The 20,004-nt window shown below is 46.5% G+C and overlaps 1 protein-coding gene across 9 annotated transcripts in view; it reads left to right on the plus strand.

The window, feature by feature from the left end:
* Positions 1 to 20,004, plus strand: part of MAP7D1 (MAP7 domain containing 1) — a 294,703-nt gene that overhangs the window by 199,282 nt on the left and 75,417 nt on the right. For all 9 annotated transcript variants that reach the window (XM_078681185.1, XM_078681183.1, XM_078681186.1 and 6 more), the window contains exons 4-5: positions 978 to 1,141; positions 13,447 to 13,558. In XM_078681185.1, the coding sequence (XP_078537311.1) occupies positions 978 to 1,141; positions 13,447 to 13,558 (276 nt within the window). The remainder of the gene's footprint in view (positions 1 to 977; positions 1,142 to 13,446; positions 13,559 to 20,004) is intronic.

Genomic DNA, 20,004 nt, shown 5'->3' on the forward strand with positions numbered 1-20,004 from the left:
AACAATTGTTGAGTTGGTACTGCCAACCTGTGTTTGAGAACTAACATACACGTGCAAACCACCCACCAGCTCCTCTCCTACACAATTTTCTTAAGTGTGCAAAATATGCATCAGATGGTGGATTATGTGGCAGGTTCAGAAAGGCTTAATTATGCTGAAAATGCTGTGGTCACAGAATTCCGGTTACCTACCTGTTGTGCTTAGCCCGTCGCATGGTGCGTTCTAAACATCTTTTTACCAGGTACCCTTTTGTGTGCTCGCCCATATGATCAGCCTCTCCTGAATTGTGTATACTCTTAACACGAAGGAGGGCCTTCGTGTTAAGAGTATACACAATTATAATACTGTTACTTATGCTTGGGTGGAGCGCAGCCCTCTGTAGAGTTCCACAAGCGGCGAAGTTGTGCTGATTTTTAGAGCTGGATGTTTGTCGCGCTGTAAAATTAGTGTGAACGGCAGGCACCACATGCAGCGCAAGAGGGCGCAGCTTCATTCTGCTGCTCAAGTTAAGGAAGCTGCTGCTCAAGTAGAAAGGAAGAGGCTGGTTTCTCAACGTGAGTGGCAGAAACCTGCTGTGACTGCCCACGTTGAGAAGTCTCGCCGGGAGGTGGTCTAGCGTTTGATTTTCCTCGCTCACGCTTGCCATCTTAATGTTGGAGAGCCGCAAACGAGGAAAAACTCTGCTCCTCACTGTTACGTGGAGTTTTTTGGAACTCCGTGCTCTACACAGAGTGGGAAAAACTCTGCGAGCGGAGTTTACCACCCACGACTACTGTTACTGTGTAAAAATGTCACTCAACTCATAAGGAACAGTGTCTGCTGGGGGTGTCTGACCACACATTACACATTCGATTCGTAAAAGGGTTTTGATGATTTTCTGTGTGATGTTTACTATGCAAGTAACAATATCGCTACGAGAAGTCGCACAGCATCTGTGGACATTTAGAATTCTGATCCATCCTGTTTCTTTTTGTCAGCTGCCAAGAAATCTGTCTGGTTGGAGAAAGAAGAAAAAGCCAAACAGCTCCGGGAGAAGCAGCTGCAGGACAGGCGGAAGAGGCTCGAGGAGCAGAGGCTGAAGGCGGACAAGCGCAGAGCAGTATTAGAAGAGCGGCAAAGGCTAAAATATGAGAAAAACAAGGTGATTGTGTAATTGAGCCTCCGTTTTTGACAGTGTCTCCCTGGCCCTTCAGTAGGCCTAGAATGACTGTGTGGAGGTGGATGCATGTTCGATGCCCTACATCCCAAACCCCTTCCTCCGCTCCTCGCATCTGTCTGCACTTATGATTTAAATACGTTAAATTCCGTTGTATGGGGAACTTTTTTAATTTTATTGGAGAAAAGTGCTAGATCCGCAAATACATTGGGAACCGTCCTGTGAATGATGTCACAGTATGTCTCAAAGCCCAAGCTGACATCATCAAACAAAGGAACATTCTAGAATGCTTATTGATTGGTGATTGTAATTGATGCGGTAATAGGTAAAGAGAACTGTTTGTTTCTCTTTACCGATAGCCCCTTCAAATGATGGCTACCGCCATATGCGTAACCAGAGTTGCCTTTTCCTCCCTGGGACTTTTTTTGATATCATGGAGATGTTCTACATTTTGAAAGTTTGAGTGGGACTGGGTCTGTTAAGTGAATCGCCTTGAAATAGATGTAATCTTCTTTTGGGTTTCTTCTTTCACTGTGTTGCCGCTTAAATATCGAACCTGGCTTGAGCTCACCTCTGTGAGAATTGAAGTAGTGAGCGGGCTCCAGGTGACTTCTTGAAGCAGAAGAGACTCCTAGTATTTTTGCTCTGCTAAATTATACGTGAAGACCTTTTTAGATTCAGGAAGTCCCTCATCACAGGGACATGGCACCAGTGACCTCCAATCACTGCAGATTTTAAAATGAAATGGTCTCTGCTGTAGAGAACAAAAGAAGAAAATAAATGTTGCAGGGAATGAGGCATGTCTGTATGTACAAAAAGACATTTATAGAGCAAAGCATTTTGAGGTTTTTTTGGTAGAGGGCACAAAACGTTTTAATTCCCAGTTCTCCTACCTTTCTGAGCGGGTTAGGACCATTTGCAGCTACATGTTATGTTATGGTTGTGTTATGGAAATTTGTATCGCGCACAGCTGCTCCAGCAAAGGAGCGTCCTGGCGCTTGACAGGGTAACCAACACAACACAACACAACTAGGAAGGCAGCAAACTAAAAAACTAACAAACTTAAGGAAATAAAAAGGTGTTAATGGCCCTACGGAATAAAAGGAGATCATCCAGCGCACGTATCTTTAAAGGTAGAGAGTTCCACAGGGCCGCAGCCCGAACTCGGAATGAGCGGCCTCCAGCTCGGCTGAACTTAACCGAGGGACCACTGCTAGATCCTGGCATAAGGATCTTAAAGGACGGGCAGGGACATACGGAGACAAAAGATTCATAAGAATCGGGGCAGAAGAGCCTTTAAGAATTTTGTAGGACAGGCAGAGCACTTTAAATTGAATCCTCTGCTTGACTGGTAGCCAGTGAAGGGAACGCAGAGTGTTGGCAGCGGAACAAAACCTAGGCAGACCCACCACTGCTCTGGCTGCTGCGTTCTGAACACGTTGTAATCGTGCAATTTCAGCCTGATTCACCCCTACCAGGAGGGAACTAGCGTAGTCAAGCCTGGAGACCACCGTTGCCTGCAACACATGCTGCCTGGTCGAGGCATCGAAGAATTTCAAGGCTGGTCTTAAACCTCGCAGAATTCCAAAACAGCATGCGGCAGTTCTCTTAGTGTGGGAGACAAAACTAAGGGCAGAATCTAACCACACCCCGAGATTTTTTATCTCCGTTACCGGGATCGGGGTGGTCCCAAGTTCCAGAGGCCACTAAGTGTCGCCCCATAGTTCCACCTGCTTGCCGATGATCATTATCTCGGTTTTTTTTGCGTTCAGCTGGAGGCAGTTGGAGTTCATCCAGCTGGCAAGCGCCCTCAGTCCGTTCTGGAACCTAGGGGCATCCAGGTCAGAGTCCCCGCTGAGCGTGACCGCCAGCTGAGTGTCGTCAGCATATGAGACCATAGTCATGCCCCACTGCTTGACGACATCAGCCAACGGCCTCACGTAAAGATTGAACAACGTGGGGCTCAGCGAGGAACCCTGGGGAACCCCATGGCCCAAGGGATGGGATTTGGACTGAAGGGGCGGAATAGCCACGCAAAAAGATTGATCGGCAAGAAAAGAGCGGAACCACTGGAGGGCAGTCCCTATGATGCCCGCTTCTTCCAGGCGCTGGAGAAGAATCTTATGAGAGACGGTGTCAAAAGCGGCGCTAAGATCTAATAAAACGAGCGCCGCCGTTTGACCCAAATCTAACACCATGCGCAGGTGTTCCACCATGGAAAGAAGGGCTGTCTCCGTGCTGTGGTCAGCACGGAAACCATTCTGCGTAGGGTCCAGAATATTTGCACGCGAAAGATGGTCGGAAAGGGCCCTATTCACATGTGCCTCTGCTACTTTCGCCGGCCACGGGAGAAGCGATATCGGGCGGTGGTTCTCAAGTTTAGGAGGATCTAAACCAGGCTTCTTCAAGATGGGCATCACCACCGCATGCTTCCACTTGGCGGGAACCATGCCAGTAGCAAGCGAAAGATTAATCAGAGAGCACACTGGAAAAAAGTCAAAGGATGACGGGTCCCTGAACAGAGCCGGTCTCAACGGATCTGCCGGAGAGCCAGACTTAGTATGCTGGGCCAGTTGATTAAAACTCTCAGGCAGTAAGCAAGGAAAGGAATGCAAGACAATATGCTCCTCAGGACTGAGAGACGGTCCGGTGTACAGTGTAGGAGTAGGGAAGGCTCGGTGGATGGCTTGGACCTTCTCGAGAAAGAAGCTCGCCAAGGCCTCACAGTGTGAAATAGAACAGATATCGCTAGTTGGGGTCTTTTTTGCCATCAGATCTTTAAGAGCCTTAAAGATGGATTTGGAGGGGTTAGAGCTGGTGCGGAACTCCAGAGTAAAATGCCGCACGAGCTCTGCAGACAGCGCGGTGATAGGTTTTAATGGTGGCAAGATATGACGCTTTTTTACTAATGTCATAGGCTTTCCGCCAATCTCTTTCAGCACGTCTGCATGTACTTTTTAATAAACGTAAGGAACCATCGTACCAGGGACTGGGGTCCCTTGAGCCACATTTGCTCAGAGTCACCGGAATGAGGGAGTCCAGAGCTCGGGTGATCCACTCGCAAAAGAGGTTGTAGCCCATTTCCACGTTGTCAAACGGGCCGAGTGGGTCCTCAGACAGAGTACGATACAGATCCTCTAATCTGAGTTTATTCCAGTGTCGTCTAGGAATGACTCTGGCCATGGGTTTAGAGGGGGACTCATACAGTGGGTACTGGATTGTCACTAAAAAATGATCAGTCCAGGCAAGAGGGGTAGATGTTAGAACCCTTGCCTCTGTAAGGTTCGTAAAGAAAGGGTCCAAGGTATGTCCCCCCACATGAGTGGGGTAGGTGACCAGTTGATGCAATTGAAAGGCCTCCAGGTAGGCCAAAGTACTACTAACAGCAGGGGCGGTCAAGCTCTCAAAGTGGAGATTCAAGTCCCCTAGAATGGAAAAATTAGCACATCCTACAGCCAGCATACTTATAGCATCTGGAAGAGCCTCCCTAAACGCCACATCACTACCCGGTGGGCGGTAAATCAACATGCCAGAGAAGGAAAACTGAGGGCTGATTGAAATCTGGAAAGAGGCACTTTCACAGCCTGGAATTTTTAAGCCTCTCCAGTCACAGGGGTAGCAGGACCTAACAGCAAGCGCTATTCCCCCACCTCTAGTGGGGCGATTAAGCGTGTATACCGAATACTCCGGCGGAAAAGCCAGGTTGAGGATAGCTGTATCAGCCTCCTGCAGCCAAGTCTCGGTAATACAAAAAATATCAGGTGACTCATCCTTAATAAGGTCATAGATAGCTTGGTAATGATTCACCAGTGACCTGACTTTCAGGTTCCAAATACTAAGCTTGCGTGAGGAGCATTAATTCCTGGGTGCTAACGACTTACCCATAGAGCGGGAAAGAGCGGGAGTACAGAGCGACCACTTACCGCATACACACTGGTAGGGGCCACACAGAGGACTCACAGGAGCCACATCACAGCTGGAGCCCTTCTGTCTAAAAGACAGTAAATCATCTCTCGAATAGCTGATCAACGCACTCACCGCAATACTGTCAGCGCGAGATCCTGTCATGACCGGCGAGTCCGGCGCGTCCTGACGCGGACGGGCGCAGACGGGCAGGACTCTGGCAAGACTCAGGCTAAGCGAAGGCGCGCCCGCTGCGCGATACCGCTGCGCTCAGAAGTGAGCATTAAGTAGGTGTCCCTCTATAGATCCTGCGCACTAGAGCGCTCGCAGGTGATGGCGCCTAATCAAACGACACCACTCAAAGATGGCGGCTGAAAAATAACCCCACCCGAGGAACCGGACCCGCTCAAAACAGCGGTGAGTCCCAATTACAGTGGGAGTGAAGGGCCAAAGAATCCCTAGTTTAAAAACAGGGTAGAATAACAAAAATAATACAAATAGCAAAACAGGATATATTAAAAATAGCAAGTCCGCAAAGGAAGCGCGGAGCGGAAATGTACGTTTCCACCGGCTACTGCATGGGAAAGTGACGGAAGTGTTTTTCCCCCCATCCGGATGGTGCTCAGGGCTGACGCAGTCCGCGCGCTCGGCTAGCATGCTAGTCTTTATTTAAAATCAGTGATTAGCCCCTATTTCCTGTCACAAATGTATGCAGTCAATTTATGTTCTAAGCCGTGGAAATGTGAGTATGAGTTTTCCATCCTTTTCAGTTGACATATATTGTTAAAATGGGGACCCGTTCACCCGTTCCTAGTCTCTCGTTATTTTTTACTTTTTTTCATTTTAGGAGTAATCTCTCAGCGCCAGGATACCTGCCAGGTGACAGATGCGCTATATAAATGTTTTAAATAAATAAATAAATAAATAAAGACAGTCTGGTGTACTTAGCTCGGCCAACTCAGCCTTGTTTGTATTACTTTTGAGTGAAGGAAAAGACGAGCAGAGATAAAAGGCATGTCTCTGTTTAGTTTCCATTCTTCTTGGCGTGACCGAGAGATGTGGCAAAAAAAAAACGGTTTATGAGAAACTTGCTGAGATACAACAGGTTAGCTTAAAAGTTTATTCTTGTTTCAAACACACAAACAGGACTCCTTCTAGTTGGTATTTAGACTCATTTGTGCTTCTGGGTTAAGCTTTGCTACTGGTTCATGTATACTGAAACCATGTTGCAGTCATTTCATGAGGGCTGCCGAGCTTGTGATCTTAACTTCTGTGCTTTGAACATGAAATTTTCCTGTTCCAAGATGGCTGCTGCAATCAGATCTCACAGAGTTGCTTAACTCTGTACATGAGCTAAGGAATGGTTTAAGAATTGTACCCTTATTGCCATCTCTCTCGTTGAAAAACACAGTTGTCTAAGGGCTGACTATTACATTTCATTGTTAACAAACGTGTTTGGTGATGAGCTCTTACTATTTATGGGCAAAGGCTCTTCTGCCCATACATTCCATTGTCATTAACCGAGAAAAACTACAGCAGAACAAATGCTCTGTTTCAGTTTGTGAATGCAGTTCCTCTTGATCCAAGATGGCAATGAATCCTTTGGGATACAAAGAATTCCTTGTGTTCACGCTTGCACTGAATGGACACCTCTCATTTCATGCACTTCACAGGACGAATTCCTTTGGCACAGCAAGGATATTTGAAACAAGCCACTTCCTGTTCAATAGTTAGTGTCGGGCAATGCCACTGCAATTGTTTCTACCTACTAAGTACTAACTCTGCGAGCCTCCAAGCCAAAATGTAGACATGTGGCTAGACCTCCCCTTTAAAAGTTGTTTTCTTTCATTCTCATTGAGTGCTGCGAAAGTCTGTTGCTGTTTCTGCGTTGTAAGTGGATAGGAGTTTTCCAAGTGAAAGGTCTGTGTGCACATTTCTGTTTGTGCGGATGTCACCATGGTGATAAGCTGTGAACGGCCGGTTTGAGCACCAGGGCTTTCACTCTGTGCTTGGTGTTTTAGTGGCCGTGTTTGATCGGCAGAGCACCTGGGTGTTTCGGGTTACACAAGTCACAAGTCCTTTTGATTTTAATAAAATGATGTACGTAATATACTTAACAATATGGGCATTCAGCCAGCCACCTGCCACCATTGGTCTGCTGTTTTACTCCTACCCACTGCAGCGTATCAGTGGCATAGCTAGGGAGGCCAGGGGGTCGCCGGGTGGCACAAGTTTTGGAGGCGACGTCCTCCCCCCCCCCACTATCACCAGTCATTGTAAGACGGCAACAGCGCCCCCGCTTCTCAGTGCAGAGAAAATACTCGCCAGCACCCCCACCCCGCTCTTAACGGTGGCCGCTGCGGGGCAGCAAATGCAGAGACCCCCACGGACGCCCATAGGACTAGCTACGCCACTGCAGCGTATAGCATGGTGCAGTGGGTTAACCCACTTCCGCTATTGGCTCCCTTCACTGTGAGCGACAGCATTCGCTCTTTCACAAGAAGCACATCCACACGCAAAGTAGTTCTAGTCCATTCAGGGATTACTATGGCAATGCTTGTCTTTATAAGCCCCAAAAATAGTTTTGTTTTTAGCCAGTGTGATTTTTTTTTTCTATATTGAAGAGTGCTTGATTGCGCCCCCAAAAATAGTTTTATTTTTAGTCTGTGTTTCTTTGCCAAAGCTTGTTTCTACATCCAGATGTTTTTTAATTACAGTAAGAGACTTCCTGCGTAAAGACTGCAATCGAAGTGCTGTGAACAATCTTGTGCAGTTTTATGTACGGCTCAGCATTGCAGCTATCTGCAATACCTATTGGTACCATTTTTTTTAAATATACATAAAATGGGGTTCGCACCAGCCAGAGAAATATTTCTGTCGCCTCATGCTATTGGTTATAGCACTCTTCTGGTGATGTAATCCAGCTGACACCATCTTCTACTTAATTAACATTTTTGAAGCATATCCGAACTGTTGGGGTATTTTTTTCGTTTTAGAAATGCTGCTCATCACAGATAGCTACTAGTTCCCCATTAGCACAATGCTGCTTTTTGTGTGAACAACATTAATCGTTGTACTGAGCACGGGGCTTTTGATGAAATAAGTAATTTTCATGCTAGGGTTTCCCTTCTTTTAGGCAGTGGTTTCTTTAAGCGCAAACCAGGGCAGTAATATGGAGGAAGTGAGACTATGAGCTCGATTACAATTGACGCGCCATTACAATATATGTGCACTAATAAATCCATAATCAAGGATTTACCCAACGTGAGTGCTGGTCCTTTCCTATGGGAGTGAGAGCATGAGTATATATATATATATATATATATATATATATATATATATATATATATATATATATATATATATATATATATATATATATATATATATATATATATATATACTTATTTTTATTTTAGTAGTTTTATATAGCGCTAGCCTGACCCGAGGGTATTGGAGCGCTTTACAGAGGATACATTGCGAAGAAAACAAACTACAAGAAAGTGACAAAATGCATGACGATGTTGAGGGCTCAGCTTCGTAGTCGAGGGAACATCTGTTTCGTATTCTCACTGAGGTGGTGACGGAGCGGAAAATAAGAGTCTGTACCTCCACTCTGAGAGCTCCTATCGACTCCCTGGGGCTCGGTTGAGGAACAGGATTTTGAGTTGGCTTTTGAATTTTACAAAGGAGGGGATGATTCTGATGTGGGGGAAATGGAGTTACAGATTTTAGGCGCGCTTCCGGCAAAGGAACGAGTCGCAGTTTTTATTTTTCAAGTTTTTGGCTGGATGAGAAGGAGGGAGTTAGAGCTTCTAAGGTTCCTGGCCTGACCGGCTTTTTTGAGTTTGGCCGCCAGGTATTCGGGTTTGCCGGTATGTAGGGCTTTATGAGTGAGGCACGCTATTCTGAAGCTGATCCTAATTTCAACTGGGAGCCACTTAAGTTCACTGAGAGCCGGAGAGATTTGGTCAAATTTCGCGATTCCGGTGACCATTCTGGCTGCCGCATTCAGAGTAGTTCTGATGGGAGCTAGGTGTGACTTTGCAATTCCTGAGAGGACTGCATTCCCGTAGTCCAGCCTTGACAGTACCAGGGTTTGGGTGGCCTGTTTGAGATCACCAGGCGGGATGAAGGGTTTTATTTTGTTCAAAAGTTTGAGGTTAAGGAAGGCGTTCTTAGCCGAATTCTTGATGTGTATGGTAATGTTTAGTTTCCGGTCTAGTGTGATACCAAGTGATTTGACAGTCAGCTAGGGTGAGATTCCTGTTGAGCGCATCCACGGCTTTCAGCCATTCTGCAATTTGAGGGTTCTTCTCTTTGTTCAAGATGAGAAGAATCTCGGTTTTGTCGGGGTTTAGCTTAAGATGATTCGAAGACAGACAGTGTTGGACATCATTCAGTACGTTATTGAGTCTTTGAATGTCACTCAGGGAGGAGATTTCCAGATATATCGGAGTATCGTCTGCGTAGAGATGGAAGCGGATGTTGGCTGCTCTGAGTAGTTTGGTGAGGGGCTCCATGTAGATGTTAAAGAGTTGCAGGGAGAGCACTGAGCCTTGAGGGACTCCTTTGTTGATAGGGTGAGAGTTAGAAGCAAAGTTTTTTTTTTTTTTTTTTTTTGGAGTGCGATTGTGCAGGAATGAGGAACACCATTGGCGGACCACTTCACCAACACTGGCTCTTTCTTGGAGAGCCCTGATGAGGAGTTTATGGTCTACTGTGTCAAATGCTGCCGATAGGTCGAGGAGAATGAGGAGGCAGCATTGATCAGAGTCTAGTGAGTGGTGGATATAGTCTATGATGTTGAGGATCGCGGTTTCAGTGCTGCAGCCTTTTCTGAAGCCAGATTGACGGGAGTCCAAGAAATTGATGTTATCCAGGTGTTGGGTAAGCTGTTGGAGAACACATTTCTCTAGGATTTTGGATAGAAGGGGAAGGTTAGATACAGGTCTAAAGTTATTCAAATCCGTCGTGTCAAGGCCAGGTTTTTTCAGCAGGGGTGTGACTTGACCTACTTTAAGGCAGTCTGGAACGACTCCATTTTCCATGGAGCTGTTTATTATTGTGCACCAAAGCGGTGCTAGGGAGAGCTTCAGTTTTTAGGTTAGTAGGGGTCGAATGAGGTCAAGGACATGGGAAGAGGGTTTTGGAGTGGAGATCAGTGTGACTATCTCATGATCTTGGATGGGGCGGAAACTTAGCCAAGAATTGGAGGCGGAGCCAGGAGCGACAATGACCATCCCGGGCATGGTGCTCTTGGTGGGTCGAGTGTTAATGATTTCCAGAGAGAGTTCGATCTTCGTGATCTTGTCATTAAAGAAGTTGGCGAAGTTGTCACAAAGTTCGTTGGATGCCTGAATTAAGGAGGCCACCGGCTTGGAGGTTTGTTGTCTAATGATGCTGTAGAGCTCTCTGGGTCTATTTTTTGCGCTATCCTGCACAGAGCAAAAAAAAGCTAATTTCTTGTTTTTTATGTGATTGTTGTATTCCCTGCGGGCTGTTTTGAGTTCTTCGCGGAGAGAGGAGCAAGGGTTATTCCTCCAGCTTCTTTCTATGGCTCTTAGGTTTCTCCTTTCGGTAATCGAGTCCGTGTTGAACCAAGACCTGGACTGAATGGCTAAGCCTTTTTTCAGTTTTCGGGGAGCGAGTTGGTCCAGCATAGTCTCCAGGTTCGAGTTATACCGAGTAGTGAGATCGGTAGTGGAGAGGTGGTCATTGGGGCAGGGCAGGAGTGCGCTTATCCTTTCTTCGAGGGCTTCCATGGGAATCTGATAGAGGTTTCTGACCCACTTCGGGGGTCTTGCAACGGTGGTTGAGAGAGAATATGTTGGTTGATATGGAATAGGATCATGTGGTGGTCCGACCAGTCAACGGAGAGTACGTGTTCGATCGAGATTGCGTCTCGTTTGGCGATAATGGCATCTAGGGTGGCTCCTTTGTAATGCGTCTCCTCTGGGCAGTGTTGTGTAAGATTGTCACAGAGAAGATTGGATAGCGTTTGGATTAGAGGATTATGTGTTTCATTCCATCGCAGGTTAAGATCACCAAGAATTAAGGAGTTGGAGTCTCCAAGAGCACAGTGAGCAATCGGGTCTGATAGTTGTTCCCCAAAAGCTGAGGTGTTGCCCGGTGGTTGGTACAGAAGGTGACAGAGCATTGATCCATTATCTTTGGTTTTTATGTTTGCGGTAAGGCATTCAAAGGTGTTGTATTTGCACGAGTCTATTTCCATGATGGAGATGTTATCTTTATGGATGATGGCAACTCCACCCCCTCGTTGGTCTTTTCTGTTTTTGTTGATAATGGAAAAACCTGGGGGCACAAGCATGTCTAGGCATGGTGAGGAGTGCTCATTGAGCCAGGTCTCTGTGATGAATGCAATGTCAACGTCCTGCGAGATAATGGCTTCTGCTAGTTCGGTTGCATGCATGGATGCCGATCTGCAGTTGATGAGCATGCAGTTGGTGGAAAGCTCTTTAGTGCTAGTGATCGTTTCCTTGGGAGCTCTGGGAAGGGCGGTGAGGAAAGGCGTCTGGGGAATTTAGTGCATGGCGGGTCTCTTCCGAGACCCGTGATCACTTGGATTTTGGATTTAGGGAACTCAAAGGTGGGTGTGTCATACGAGGAGGTTAAATCGGCTGCTTCTTTGTCAGACTTTGTGGCTTCAGTCCTCGTAGGTCTATTGGAGACGGGCTCAATGTCCGTATTTGAGTGAGTTTGAGCTCTAGTGCCGCGGTCTGTGTTTCTTAGGATTTTTTGTGACAGGTCTTCCTTCTCCCTTCTAGAGGGTCTCTGTACTTGTGTCTCAGGGAAAGCAGCGGGCCTAGTGGGGCACTGGTGGAGGAGGGAGTTGTATGAAGGGGGAGACCTGGTGGGGTATTGTTGGGGACTTTGTGCCTTGTCGAGATTGGTGAGGATTTTGTTCAGGTCCCGGGAAATGGTTTCAAGCTGGAGTTCTAGTGAAGCATTACGCTGCTTCATTCACTGTGAGTGACAGCGTTCTTCACTTTCACAAGAAGCACATCCACACGCAAAGTAGTTCTAGTCCATTCAGGGATTACTATGGCAATGCTTGTCTTTATAAGCCCCCAAAATAGTTTTGTTTTTAGCCAGTGTGATGTGTATGTGGTGAGGTCATCAAGGGGCTGGTTGGCCAGAGCAGTGACGGTCGAGTTTAAGCTAAGATGTCTATTGCTACTGGTGTAGAGCATGTTGTTTCCTTTTTGTACCCCAGGAGGAGGGTGCGTTGCGCAATGGCGTGAAATCGACCTTCTAAGGTCTGGGTGAGTTCTAGTGTTATTGGGGGACAAAGGCGGTCGAGCGGGTTCAAGTAGATGTGGAGGATGGGTCAAATTAGGAGGACGGGCTTGTTGACCTTTTGAGATTTGGCGGACTGTCTCTGTGGATGTGCTGGAGTGGGCGGGGTCTCTGGGGTGTAGGGAAGAGTAGTGGGATGAGGCAGGGGCAGTTTGAGAACCCTGGTGTTTCAGCCGCAACATGTGGCCTTGTTCACAAGCTATTTATATGTATGTAGCTGCTGGCTTAAACATTTAACACCTGAAAAATGTAAGTAATTATCTCCAACTGTGATTCTAGTAGCCATTAAAACAGTCTTATGCAGGTGTTACAACAACCAGATCATTCCAAGAGTGATTTTTCTTTTTATTGTATATTTTAATTAGTTGTGCTTCATGGGCATGTTTGAGTGGTTTGTTACCTCCCGCTTCCTATTACGGTCTTGTTCTGGGTGCTCTGGTTTAAAGCCCAGCTTGGTTATTCAGTCTCTGAAGTTTGATAAGTGGCTACGTAGGGAGTACACTGCGCTTTGCAGTGGTCTGCTCTACCCATGAAGAGTGATCTGGTGGGGGCCACTCTGTGATTGGCAAAGAGGAACAGAGCGAACCTTTGAATTTTTTTTTTAGTAAGTGCCACCATTTGACAACCACATTTGCATGGGGAATGAAATGCAAACGACAGACCACGAGAAGTCGTCCATGTTGTACTCTGTCCACCAGCGTTGCCGCTGCTCTTGGATTTTGAGGCCAGTGGAACAGGTGATTTGTTGATGATGTTCCACAGTGTTAGAACCATAGTCTTTGGTTTTGTTTAGTCTGTGTTCGTCGTGTCTGCTTCCACATACAACAGGCTGGCTGTGAGCTTTTATTCTATAGACTTTGGCTCATCGCTTCCATAATATTAGAGTTTTTTCCTGCTCCGCTGCAGTCACACCACAACGCATCACCCCACCCCTCTATGATACATCAATATCCATTGATAGTTTCCAGAAAACCGCTACTTTGTTACATAGCACGAGATGTGCCGTGTGTGTAGTATGGTCATATGTCCATACGTGCTAAAGAATCTTCTTTGCTTTTTGCCTCCAGGAACGCTATGAAGCAGTCATCCAGCGGTCCGCCAAGAAGACATGGGCAGAGATACGCCAGCAACGATGGTCGTGGGCCGGAGCACTGCACCAGAATTCACCAGCAAAAGATGGTGAGCGTGCCTTAGAACCCCTCTATGTATCATAGTCCTATCCGAAAGCACCACATGGGTGTTGCACATGAGACCCACTCCCCCGTGTATAATTGGGTCTGCAGACACCACCATGAGATTTATCACACCAATTCAAATAATAATGTATTTTCAAGAGTACCTTGAAACTGTAATGTTCATGAAAAATAGGGGTGGAATTTTCTGGTGTCAATGGTTTCAATTGGTACCCAATACCAATATCCACTATACACTTTCACAAACACTAGAAGTGTTGCTGTTCTATGGATGTGACCGTGAGCTGCACCAAAGCAAGCCAGTGCAGAGACGGCATGCCCTTTCATGTATCCCTATGATTGAATCTTTGCTTCTGGTGCTCACTGTTGGCCTCCATAGTTTTACATACACCTGACCTTGTAACCATCGCGGTGTTAGGAAAAAGTCAGTCTCCGCACCCTGAGGATAGTTCTCAAGGGCTTAGGGCCCAGTCTGTTTTTGTACACTACTCTGAACCGTGTCTGACAACTGTAGGCATGGGAGATACTAGTGGCAAGTCTGTAGTTTAGCATCGGTGATGGAGAGCCTGTTAAAACACTGAGTTGATGTAATTACAGGATGTCTTTGTTAGTTAAGGAAAAGACATACCACCAACGATGCTGCTGGCCCCTCAGTCTCTCTGGTCTCAACTGACCAGCCTGGTACCCTCTAACCAGGAACTCAACATTCCTGGAATGAGCTGCCCTTGCATGCACTTACGGGGCCAGTAATAAACCACAACACATCCCCCTTACATAACCATGCAAAATGAGCAATAAATGCATAAGGAAGTAACAATAAAACCAATAAAACAGTACATATTGGAAGTATAATGGATTGCTAATCCATTGTGGTTTGGACGTGTGGGTTAGGATCCCATCCTTGTCGCCAGGGTTAAGACACTGAGTTGATGTAATTGCAGGATGTCTTTATTAGCTAAGGAAACGACACACTGCCAACGATGCCGCTGTCCCCTCAGTTACTCTGGTCTCAACTGACCAGCCTGGAACCCTCTGACCAGGAACTCAAAACATTCCTGGCATGAGCTGCCTGGCATGCACTTAAAGGGGCCAATAATAAACCACAACAGAGACCTTTTTGTTACACCCCATGCTGGTCGGGCTCTCCTTGCCTTTGTCCTTCTGATCATGGGGGACTGTCAAAATGGGTGGATTGCCACGTAATAGTGAGCCGTGAGAGACAGTTCCTAATATACCAAGGCAAGGACCATTCTAATCAGTAAATGCTACACGCAAAAATTATCAATAATTTGTGCATGGACCTAAACTCCACTGTACAAGCATTGCCAAATGCTAAGTGGCACACTACACGTGCCCGGGCATTCAGTATCACTTGTACAGATGCTGGACTTATAATGAACTAGAACTCTGTCATTCATGTCAACAACACCAAAAATATGGCTGCACAGCTGCATCCAGCAATATTTACAACAACAAAAAAGTTCTTATAGCTGCACCAAATAGCTCAATCTACCTCAAGCTCATGGAATACAGGAAAGGCAACCTTACAAATCACCTGTAGCTTGACCAGCACAAGAAAACACCAACCAGAACAGGCACTGACCTCGCCCTAGGGACAGATAGCGAAGAATGAATCTGAGTGTTACCTGTGACACCAGGGAGACTCGACCAAATCCAGGTGCTGCAGCCAATGTGCAATTAGCCTCCTGCGATTCGATAAAATACAAACCCTAGTAAAAGTGAGGGTGTGAGTCAAGCAGCTTCCGCAGAACTCGTGATGGAAGGTCAGAGATCGAGACATGATCAACATGATGGACAAGAAACATCAGTAGCTTTAAAAACAAGTGAACTGCAGGATCCATCATAAAGAAAAATTACAGATGCTGCGTCTAACAGCCAGCCAAAGCTGATTAGCGGTTCAGAAATCTAGTGTAGCAGAGAAACAGTTGGAAAGAAACGAGGGATGCAAAACTGCTGGCAAAGGGCCCACATGGTATGTAAAACAAAGAAAGCACGTCGTTCGGCTTGGCCACTTATAACCTGAAGAAAATCAGGTGGTCTTTCTGCAACCTGCTCAGATATAAAGTTCCAGTAATACAAGATGCTTCAGATTAAACAGTCTGCATTTGATTGGCTCTGAGAACCAAGCAAGCAAGGCTATTAAGCAGACAAATCCTGGATGGAGAACTCTTTTTCTGGTCCACTTTCAGACCAGCCCTGGTGCCTCCATGCAGGTGAAGCGATCCGCCTCCTTCGTGTGATCTTGAGTTGCTTCAGTGCCTGCTTCAGAGGTTCTTTCTGGTTTACATTCATGGATAAAATACAGACTTACCAACATTACCTCCAGAAATGAATCTATTCCTAGCCTTGAACCTCTTGTACTTTTAGCAAATTTGAGACACTGCATCTAGGGCTGTACTCCCTCAGAGCTCTCCTTCTCCAACAGGCAAATTAAAAAAGATTACATGGCTGCCTAATTCTGAGCCATTGCAGGGTCATTACAGACTGCCTGGCTGTCAACCAGTCATCCAGCGGGTATGCATGCTGAGAAAGAGAGGCTAGTGTTGCTTTTGGGATTTTTGGGGTGAGTGACCTGCGTTCCCGAGGTAAGGCAAACACATGATTCCCTGTCCGCAGTTGGCTTTGATTCCCGAGTAATCCAGCTCATGGAGAACACACTACAAACCTAGACAGGGAATCCTCTGATTTGCAGACTTTGGAAGCATCCGTCTTCTATGGGGTGGATGTTGTTGGGTAATTTGAGATGATCTTCATCACAACAAGGTTTTTGAACAAGTATGTTCTGTACACCATAGGTGAAAATGTCAAAGGATAGCCATAAGTTTGTTCTGCGTTTCTGAGGATGTTCTTAATGCTGACCTAGTGTTTAACTTGCATAGAAGACCAAGATGTCATGGAGGGCCCACTGGAGGGGATGGACCTTAAGAATCGAGCCAGCTCTCCACTTGGATCAGGTGGTGCAAGCGTGTGGTGCATGCAGCATGCCATTCTGGACCAGGCATATGTGTGCATGACAAAGGCACAAGGATGTAGTGTATGGTGGAAATGACCACTGAGGGATCCATGCTGGGTTTCAGGGGTGCACTGTCACTGGAACTAGGTTCTGTGTCAAACAGTTAGACCTTATTGAACCACAAATTCAGTGTAACATCCTGGAAAGTTGACTTGGAGGTGACAGCACTGGAACTGCTTGTTGTTTATGGATGGAAAAACATGCAATTGTGAAAGCATCATGAATACTGAGCAACATCTGCCCTATACAAAATGTATTTGCATCGTTTTGTTTATCTCTTTATGCACCCAGACTTGCCACGGGGTTGTGTGGGTGGTGGGTAGCTGGCTGACATGCCTGCGTGTGAGGAGGTTCTAGATGGTTGAGGGACAGGTGGCAGACATACATGCATCTATTCATGGGTATCAGGGCTTGGAGGGCAGGCGGCAGACATGACTGCATTTGTTGGCAGTAGGTGGAAGACCAATATACCTGCCTGGATTTAGGTGTAAGAGTCTCACTCGAGAGCAGGCAGCTGGCATATATTCAAGAAGGTGAGGGGATCTGGTGGGTATAGGGCAAGTGGCGGGCATGCCTATGTAGGGCAGACATGCCTGTCTGAGTTCAGACTTTGGGTGGTTGTGAAGTAGGTGGCATACAAGCCAACATGGGAAGAGGATTGTGGATGGTTAAGGGAAGGAGGCATACATCTGCCCTGGGAGCAGGGTTTAGGCAGTGTGAGATGAATGCAGGTCTTGCAGCGGCACAGGAACAGGGGTGTAGGGAATGTGGCAGCCATGACTGCATGGGAGCAGTGCTCTGCGAGCGGCTTCTTGTGTTTTGTTTGAATGCGAATGTGCTATCTGTCTGCTATCCCTCGACATCTGATCTGCGAATATCTTCTTTCTCTGTATCGGAGTGGCTAGCAGTCTCCTCCATGACCCTCAAGCAGGAGCATGGAAGATAGTTTTTGTGCATGCTTTTTCAATGACTGCACCCAGGTCCTTGGGTCCTTTTCTGTGACTGCTTCCCAGCTGCATCGTGGTTCCAGGGCATGTCTCGGAATGCAAGTGGTGATGACCTTGGTAGCTTGGGAGGAATGTGCACAACTGGAATATCATTTAGTACAGGCACATTGGTTACCTCAAGTGGGTTTAGGGTTCTGTCTTCATGGTGTGCCAGATTATTAGATGGTCATTTTCTGCAGCACGGTGTCCGTTATACCACAGCAAGACAGTTCAGACTGTTGCATCTGCTACGAAAAAAGGCCAAACCCTTCAGTGGCGGCTGGTGTAGTTTGAAAGTGATGAGGTGTTAACCGCATGCGTGCGAGCGGAATTCCGCTCGTACGCTGAGATTTTTAAAAGCGCACTTTACGTGACGAGCTGGGCTCGTCATCAGCGTGCGAGGAGGCTACCTCATGACGAGCCCAGCTCGTCATCCGCGTGGAAGGGGTTAAATGAAATCATGCGTTAGTCTGGGGGAGAGCAGGGAGCAAGCATGACTTTCCAGAGAGTGGTTCTCTGGCGTAAAGGGAGATATTCCCCCTCTAAGAAAATATATTAACAATGGGTGAACAATGGTGAAATGTACAACTTAGTTCTTTAACCCCTTCCGCGCTCATGACGAGCTGAGCTCGTCATGAGTGACGACGCTCGTACGCTCATGACGAGCTCAGCTCGTCATGTAACGCGTTTTTTAAAAAAACGCAGCGCGCAGCGGGAAAACCGCTAGCGCGCATGCGGTTAATAGAATGAGCAAGAGCTCGTGGCTGTGGTCTAGAACTCATGTCGAAGACCTCCAACCGGTATTGCCCTTGTTAGTGGGCTATAATGCTATGGTAACTTAAGAAGAGCATTCGTTTTAAGAGCGTGTTAATTATCAGCTTGAATTTTGTTCCACTGAAGGTAGTGAATGAGAAATTTAATTTTTAATTTGTGCTAAAATATTTATGCTAGCGTTAGTGTAAGGTGCAATCTGCCTTTCTGTAGGCAGGGTGTAGTTAGTTATTAGTTGAAGTGTACTATTAAACCACAAATCTACAAATAAGAACTTTTTTGTGTTTTATAGAGGGTGTATAATATGAAGTTGGTCATCCAGCACAGGTCTCCACTTAGAAAGTTGATGAACATATTTAGCAGGGGAACTGATCATTTGGATATTACACCTTAAAAAAAGCTGAATACATAGCAGTGGACAAGACGGCCTTTCCATAATGCGTAAGCCTCAGCATAGTGGGACCTTGAGTATGAGCAAACCGCAAAGGAAATGCGCTTTTTTTGAGTAAATTGGTTCTGGTACACATGAAAATATAAGAAAGTGTCTCTTGCTGTTAAAGAGCTATCACTCTTTGACGAAGGCCCATTGCAGTGAAGCAGGACAACAAAGATAATTATTGCTTAATTACACGTTCTCCTACTGCAGCATTGTTTCTGCTAAAGGCATTGCCTAAAGACAATATGCGCTTCTGGAACAGAAATATTTTCTGTTCCGACTATACGTCAATGAAGGTATATTATGTGTTTACTTTCCATGGGTGTTTAAACATTGCCTGGGAAACCTGTCCAGCTTCTCTATGTGCATATAGAAACTAGATTTATGACTCCTGGTATCATTAAGACCATGGCAAGAAGAACAGATGATGGACAGAATGCTGAACAAATCAAACATTCACCTCTAGTCGGAGATCTGGGTTTAATCTATTGCTTTTTGCTCACCACTCCACCCCAGTTTGGACCCAGCCATATGCAAATCAGTCTTCTCCCTGCTCCCTATGGAAACCGTGCAGCCCGAACTGCCAGACCAGGTCCTCCTTGAACCGGAAACCAGCATCCTGGGACCTGTTTCGGGGGTATTACCCTTCATCAGCCAGGCTAGCTTGTATTCAGTGGCACAGTGAGCACAAGACCCACTTCTAGGCATACCCTTCCCCAGGCACGGACTGGCCATAGCGGGCACCGGGCAATCCCCCGGTGTGCCGCACGGGTTGGGGCCGGTTTTAGCTGCAAAATTGGCCCTGTACCAAAATCGGCCTAAAACCGGCCCCGGCAAAGAGCTCGGTGGCATCTCCAACCCCCCCAAGTGGGGAGGGGGTCCGGCCGAGCACTTTGCCAGGGCCGGTTGTGGTTCCCAGTCCGGCCCTGCCCTTCCCTGGGCCCTCGAGAGATTTGAGGTTAACTGGACTGTTTTATGGATCTTAAAACATTTTTTGTGTTTTCATACGTTATTATTTGCTCCTGAAAAAACATACTGACACAAAATGGAATGATGCAAAACAGAGCACCGATACTTAGTGCAAAATGGTGCTAAATTATACCTCTGTTCTATTATGCTCCACTTCTTTCTTCCAGGGATCAGTGTTGCTCTGTGGCAGAAAAAAAAGCCAACATTCCTAATTTCTTCCCTGTAGACCAAACGGA

The sequence above is a fragment of the Lissotriton helveticus genome, chromosome 3_1 (assembly GCF_964261635.1).
Source record: "Lissotriton helveticus chromosome 3_1, aLisHel1.1, whole genome shotgun sequence".
Taxonomy (NCBI): domain Eukaryota; kingdom Metazoa; phylum Chordata; class Amphibia; order Caudata; family Salamandridae; genus Lissotriton; species Lissotriton helveticus.